At 39.9% G+C, this 7,633-nt stretch overlaps 1 protein-coding gene across 2 annotated transcripts; it reads right to left on the reverse strand.

Moving 5' to 3' along the window:
- Positions 1-3,034: 3,034 nt before the first annotated feature.
- Positions 3,035-5,028, reverse strand: LOC105024241 (probable G-protein coupled receptor 141). 2 transcript variants are annotated; one of them, XM_010894074.4, is made up of 4 exons: positions 4,897-5,028; positions 4,583-4,695; positions 4,339-4,426; positions 3,035-4,246 (listed from the first exon to the last, which is right to left on the reverse strand). In XM_010894074.4, exon 4 carries the CDS (start codon positions 4,231-4,233, stop codon positions 3,343-3,345), a length of 891 nt encoding a protein of 296 aa, XP_010892376.1. In that variant the 5' UTR covers positions 4,234-4,246; positions 4,339-4,426; positions 4,583-4,695; positions 4,897-5,028; the 3' UTR covers positions 3,035-3,342. The 2 variants fall into 2 exon arrangements, with proteins under 2 accessions (XP_010892376.1, XP_010892374.1); XM_010894072.3 differs by having other exon boundaries at positions 4,583-5,028.
- Between the last annotated feature and the right edge of the window lie 2,605 nt (positions 5,029-7,633).

A 7,633-nucleotide genomic window follows, 5' to 3' on the forward strand; every position in this document is an offset into this window, starting at 1 on the left:
ACATTCGTTTATTTGTGATCTAAATTCAAAGGCATTAAATATCAAACATATTATTCTGCTTCTCATCCTGGGTAATACCTTGCTAAATCAGTCAGTTATCATGTAATGCAAATGGGAATCGAAACATGATGCCATGTAGCACTGTTTGCGGCAACCCGTCGTTCGAAACAGGTACGTGAATGTCCAAAATGTAACCTACATTCATTCTCAGCTGCATTTGATAAAGGTGTACTGTGTACAATAAGATAGATACATTTTTCTTTTACAAGTTTCCTTATTACTTATTGTAATGTAATACGTAGCCCCTTGAAAAGATTAGCAAAAATACTCAGGTATCTTCTTTGCACACTATATGAAATATATAAATTATTATTAGCACCCCTGTTTTCAATAGGCATTTTTGCTGCTGCATAGAACCTCATTCACAGTCCAACTGACCAATACTGGTCTCTGCTTCACAAGGCTCCTCTAGGTTGAGCCACCCAAAAGTTACCTCATGGACTGACCCATCTGCCTCATTTGGAGTGAATTTACTGCACATTATTCTTTTACACTTATATCCTTTCAAACTGTTATGAACGCTACTGCTTTAGTTGTTCTTTGTTACCCAGAATGGGACATTTTGGCTAAAAACCTTGTTGCCTCAATGGTTGTAACCCATTGAATAATTGTGGGTTGAATTGAAAAGGACAATCCAAAAGTGCGGACCAGAGGGAAGATTCTGTATGTAAGAATGGTCCAACATTATTTAAATGTGTTCTGCAGTCTTTTAAAGATTCTTTAATGCTCTGTGTTGTTATCCTCTCAAGGTAAGTTATTGAATACAAGGTCTGCAATAATTTTTATCTAATTCTTACGTTACATTTTTATCAAATTCTTACATGTTAACTATCTGCTGTATTTATCTGAGCAATTTAATTAGTCTACAGTAATATACAGTGCAGTCCATACATATTTGGACAGTGACACGTTTTATTGGTTTTGCTCTGTTACTCCAGCACATTGGCTATGAAATGAAAAAAAAAATGACTAAGAGGTTAAAGCGAGGACCCTCTGCTTTAATTTAGGGGATTTTCATCCATAAATCATGAACCATATAGGAATAACGTGTCATACATTGATTTGGCTTTTTCTCTGATTGATTCTTGTGAATATGCATTGGGATGGGTATCGTGACATGCACTGACGCTTCTATGGTCGTTGTGTTGACATCATTAGCCAGCAAATGCAAAACTAGAATCAAGACCGCTCTCTTCTGCATGCGCTAATGATGGACTGCACTGTACTTGAAACTTTTTGGGTCGTTTTACGTCCAATATTTTGGCACCTCGCAGTACAAGAAACCCAATATCGTAAATGACACGTTGGAACCTGTTTCAGGGGTTGCTGTGTGAAAATGTGTCAGCGATGACTGAGGTTGAAGCGACGTACGCAGACTTCATAGCGTCTGGTAGAGCTGGACGAAGGAACGCCATGCATGACATCCTGCAAAGCCCCATGGACCCAGACTCCAGGGATCTACCCCTGAGCCTGTCACAACTCAGCATCAACCCCACTGGTTAGTTCATGACAAAATCAGCTTCTTTCATAGTCTGAATGACAGTCAGTTTGAGACAGGCCAATTCCTTGACACGCATCGTCAGATAATGCTTGAAAAGAAACATTGGAGTTGACAATGGCACAAACATTTAGGACTGGCAGGTTAAGTATATTATGGTGTTTCTGTATAAAGTCCTGTTGATATTGTATTTGCTTGCAGTGCCGCAGTGTGTACATATCATGTTCTGTACATTCTCCATGTTATTTCTACCGGAGTAGGAGCTGACATGGAAGAACATCAGGGCCCATCCACGAGGGCCTTGCCAGAATCAGGGCAGAAGACTCGGGGAAACAGTTAAATTTGAGGCCTGAACACGGAGTCTGTAACCACCAACCAAATGGTGACGTTTATTTTGGCATGTGCAGGCAGTTTGGCGATGCAAGAGGAATCATGAAACTGTGGAGAATTCAAACCAATGGTTCCCTCAGCCTTTGGCTGGGAGAGACACGTGCCATGTATGTGGACATTAGACAAGGGATCACCATATTTAATAACGGGTGACTGCTAAAGACAGACTGGTTGGTACTGATTGATGACCTTTTTTGTGATCCATCTAACTAGATGATGTAGGGAACTGCAAATAACATTGAAAGCTAAAATAGTTGGTGCTGGTTGACAGTTGATTTTTCAGGAAGTTGGATCAACAGTTGGCCTAAAGTATGTGGGGTTGCTGTAGCAACTGAAAGGACTGACACAATGTTGTCTTATACTTCATTTAAAAGGTCTGACACTGCCCACTTTTTGGACAAAAAAAGAAGAAATGTTTTACAACATCACACTAATCACAGGTTTTGGTTGAACAACACTGCCTTGAATGAATTTAAATGATAGCAGCTCTTTCAGCATATTCATTTGTGCAGTGTTGTGTTTCTTTTCAGTCAGTGCAATGCACGTCCAAATCTTTCTACTTTTTGTATCCTTTGTTTTGGAGATGTCATTTTCACCCGAGACCGGGTGTCACTGTGGATGTGAACACAGATGTAGCGAGCGAGTTTTTATTCAATGTTATTGTAAGACTTTGCGGTGCTGTTACCTGAAGCCAAGCACCGCTGACTTGGGAACATGTGATACCTACCGAATTATATGACATCATGGTGCAACATGCATGCCTACACCATCTGTGTGACGTTTTAAAATCTCACTGATAAGCATTCTCACTGATGACAGCCATGCTGTTTTGATAAATGCTTATTATAATCTTGCTTCCTACATATGTATGGAAGTAACGGTCTTCCCAAAAGTGGAGGGAGCTGTGAAGCACTGATCAAAGAGCAACTTTTTTTAATGAAAGGTGATTCACTTGAACATCCAATATTTTGAAAAGAGTTGTCAAGAATGCATGAGTTATCAAAACGTTGATCCTTATTCCATGTCAAATGTTTAATCACTCATTGTGTGCTTATGTTCTATCATGACACATACTGTTACATCCAACTTTTTAGCATGTTCCTTTGTATATACCAATTTTGGGAGTATGTAACTTCATATCATGTTCCAGAACTCTCCATCAGTTATTAATAAACACTTCCACTATTGGTTATCTTGGTATTTCTGACTGGATCTATAGGGTGTCACTATAAATTACTAAGGAGGGATACTGTTCAGAAGTAACTTTTGCCTCTGACACTTGGTTTGACATAAGATTTTACAATATTATAATTTGGTATCAAGGTGCAAATGGAATACAATTATTATGCTACACATTGTCTTTAGGTCCCCTACACATGAAACAGTTTGGGTCATTAAACACAACATATTGAATCACAGGGTCTGAACGACTCCTTCCCTATTAAAATCAGCATGTCAAAGCAGCAGAACGTTGTAAAAGCCAGCGCAATCTCATTCTTCGCCTCGAGATCCTCATTATAATTACTCACGTAGTAAAACCGGAATGTGTTGTATGGAACAAAGCATACAATGATGACCAACATGAAGTAAATACTTTTAATCTGAGCCAAAAACTCCTGCTGACCGACTATCATCCCCTTGTGAGATCTATACACCCTCCCCAAAATCCACAACTGGCAAACGGCCAGGGCCAACGTAACGATGATGATGAGCGCGCTAAAGGTGTAGTTCAGCGCAGCATAGGTAATCTCGCGGTTAGAAAAAATGTTGCCGAAATGTAAGCACTGGTTGTCGGTGGTCGCGTTGCTGTGGTCCAGTGACCCATAGTTGAAAACCATGACGGGGATGACAACCGTAAGCACAAGGCCCCACACGGCAGCACTAGCCCACAGAGGATGGAGGCGCCTGTAGATGGACTCCACCTGCCTGGGCCTGAAGGAAGTCAGATGGCGGTACACCAGGATGATCGAGTAGAAGACAAAGGTCAGGTACATGTGGGCGTGAATCATGGCACTGACCACCTTACAGAATTTCTGTCCCAGGTCCCAACTGTCCGCCGCGTAGTAGTATATACGGAATGGCACGGTCAGGAGGAAGAGGATGTGGACCGCGATGAGGTTCAGGGCGGCTGTGGCGGTCACAGAGCAGACGTTGGACTTTAACATTCGGATCATGAGGGACATGCTGAGGACTCCTCCAATAAGCACAGTCGTGTACAAGGACAGCAAGGCGTGTCTGTAGGATGCAGGTAGGTGAGAGACGTCTGTGTTGCTCCCGTTAACCATCCTCTACTGTTTCCTGAAAGAAAGAGGATGGGGGGTGGGGTTGAAGTTAATTAACGCTGTTATTGAAATACAGCATTTCTGTTGGTTTACTTGGTATAATCTTACCGTAGTTTAATGTACCAGTTGTAATCTATTCTGGATGAGAGATCTGATAGTTGACCAAAACATGAATGTCAGTGTAGACAATCAGAAGCTATGGCAGGAAAAAGGGTTTAAAGTATGAAAATACAACGCAAACAGGCATTCACCATCATTCTCATAGGCTACAGCCGTACAATAGTCATGTCAATGATCTGAAAATACAACAAATTCCCCTGACCTTCTGAAACATGAAATAAACAAGTCATACCTTTGTCGTAGCACAAGGTTCTAGTGTCAGAATATTCACTGGCAGCTCACACCCACAGCTGGCCTCTCCAGCAGAGCCATTGGTATGCCGATACGTAATGTCAGGTGGTACACCTAGATAATAATTGACTTTAAGACCAAGTTTTCCTGCTTCTGGACAGCATCATGTTTAGAAATCAAACTTGTAATATATCAACAATTGAGTAAAATAAATGTATATTTAGCTGAATTTAGCTGGGTAAACAACAGTGTCTGTAACATGCAGCTGTATCAGAACATACAGGTTCTTGAAAAAAGGTAATTTAATTAAATTACTTCCTTAATCACGACACAAGATTGCACACACAGAAACAATGACAGACAACAAACAGTAGGGCAAGAGGAACTTAAATAGGGAGATAACGAAGGTAAAACGAGAGACAGGTGACCAGACTAAAAGAGACAGGTGAAACCAATAAACCATGGGGAACTAAACTGAACATAGAAACCAAGAAACATAAAACATAACAACTGGCACAGCACAGGCCATGAGTGGCCATTACATTAGCCCAGGGCACACTTCTAAATGAGATCTAGGTCTCAATGTGTCTCCATGGTTAATGAAAAGTTGAACCAGGGAAACACAAAAAGCCTACTGATCAGTAGTCCACCAGTAAATAGATATTGGCTGATATCCCAAAAAATAAACAAATATCCCTCTCCCTTTCACAGAAGGAATGAATAGCCTAGTATGTTATCTTCGATTGCAGCCGTGATAAGCATAGACCGGATGAGTCCTACTGAAAGGTCTTACACACTCAAAATTTACATGCAGTAGCCAACCAGCTAACACCTGGTCAGATGGGGTATTCCAAACAGCATTCTTTCAATTCATAGTCATATTTTAAAACCATTTGGCTATCTGCCTCCAAGATCACTTTATTACTAATATCTGTTCCCAGATACTTCTGCAATGGCGTAGGGACGTGGTAATCTTAAAAGTAATCACTGATGGCTGCATTCCAGTTCAACCCTAACCCTCACCCAAACAAGCTTAATCCAAACTATAGATACATGTCAACATCCTGGTTCAACCCTAACTTGAACTTAACCCTTGAACCTAACCCTTACTGTAATTACAGCTTTGAAGACCTTTGGCTTTCTAGTTATCAATTTGTTGATTTAATCTGAACAGATTTCACCCCAAGCTTCCGGAAGCACCTGCCACAAGTTGGATTGGCTTGAAAGGCACTTCTTAAGTACCATACGGTCAAGCTGCTCCCACAACATCTCAATTGGGTTTAGAGCCGATTACTTTTATAGACAGAATACCATCTGACTGCTTCTTTCCTAAATAGTTATTGCAGTTTGGACCTGTGCTTTGGGTCATTGTCCGGTAGTAGGTGAAAATTGGTTCCAATCAAGAACCATCCACGAGGTATGGCATGGCGTTGCAAAATGGAGTGATAGCCTTCCTTCTTCAAGATCCACTTTACCCTGTACAAATCTTTCACTTTACCGCCACCAAAGCACCCCCAGACCATCACATTGCCTCCACCATGCTTGACAGATTGCCTCAAGCACCCTTCCAGTATCTTTTTATTAAGTCTGCATCTCACAAATTAATATTTTCCTTTTATTGACCTGTCGGAGATATGGCTTATTCTTTGCAACTCGGCCTGGAAGGCCAGCGTCCTGGAGTCACCAGGATACATTGATACTGGAGTTTTGCGGGTACTATTTAATGAAGCTGAGGATGTATTCCACTCCTGTTTCTATTCTTGTTAGAGCCAGTTTGTGCTGTTCTTTGAAGGGAGTAGTACACAACATTGTATGAGTTCTTCATTGTCTTGGCAATTTCTTGCATGTAATTGCCTTAATTTCAGAGAACAAGAATAGACTGATGACTTTCAGAAAAAAGTGATTTGTTTTTGGCCATTTTGAGCCTGTAATCGAACCTACAATTGTTGACAATTCACATACTGAGCTAATGTAAAGTGGCAGTTTTATTGCTTCTTTAATCAGCACAACAGTTTTTAGCTGTGTTAACATAATAGCAAATGGGTTTTCTAATAATCAATTAGCCTTTTAAAATGATAAACTTGGATTAGCAAACACAACGTGCCATTGGACCACAGGACTGATGGTTGCTGATAATGGGCCTCCCTATGCCTATGTAGAGATTCCATAAAAAATTGTCCATTTCCAGCTACAATAGTAATTTACAAGATTAATAATATATACACAATGTTTCTGATAAATTTGTTGTTATTTTCATTGACAAAAAATGTAGTGAACTGTAGTGTTGGTATGATGTTGAACACAAGATGGCGACCTTGGTTAGGATTTACTAGACTAGGAGTGCTCAGAAGATATAGGGCCGGTTTTGCAGACACAGATTAAGCCTAGTCTAGGACGTGAGAAGCTCAATTTAGTTTTCTATCAAACTTGATTTTTTTTGTCCTAGACTAGGCCTAATCCGTGTCTGCAAAACTGGCCCATAGTCCATAATAGGCTAAATCTTATATAAGTAGGTGTTCCATGCCTAGCTTACTTACATTATTGTGTGAATGCAAAGCACGTCTCTAGATTTCTGGAATACTTTTTCTCATTCTATTTGAAGTTCCTGCTCTACAGCTAAAATAATTTAAAAGTTATTACTAAAATAATTTAAAAGTTATTACTCTGAAAACATTTCTCAAATATGCAGTCTGCTCTAAGGTTGCTTGAAAACACCTTTTGGATGACATACAGTGCTCATAAGTTTGCATGCCCTGGCAGGAATTGTGACATTTTGGCATTATTTTAGAAAATATGACTGATCATACAAAAAATGTAAGGATAGTAATCATATGAAGCCATTTATTATCAAATAGTTTTTGTCTCCTTTTTAAATCATAATGGTAACAGATATCAACCAAATGGCCCTGATCAAAAGTGTACATACTTTTAATGTTTGGCCTTGTTAGAGACACACAAGGTGACTCACACATGTGAAAATGGCAATTAAAGGTGAATTTCCCACACCTGTGGCTTTTTAAATAGCAATTAGTGTCTGTGTATAAATAGTCAA

This window comes from Esox lucius, chromosome 3 (assembly GCF_011004845.1).
Source record: "Esox lucius isolate fEsoLuc1 chromosome 3, fEsoLuc1.pri, whole genome shotgun sequence".
Taxonomy (NCBI): Eukaryota; Metazoa; Chordata; class Actinopteri; order Esociformes; family Esocidae; genus Esox; species Esox lucius.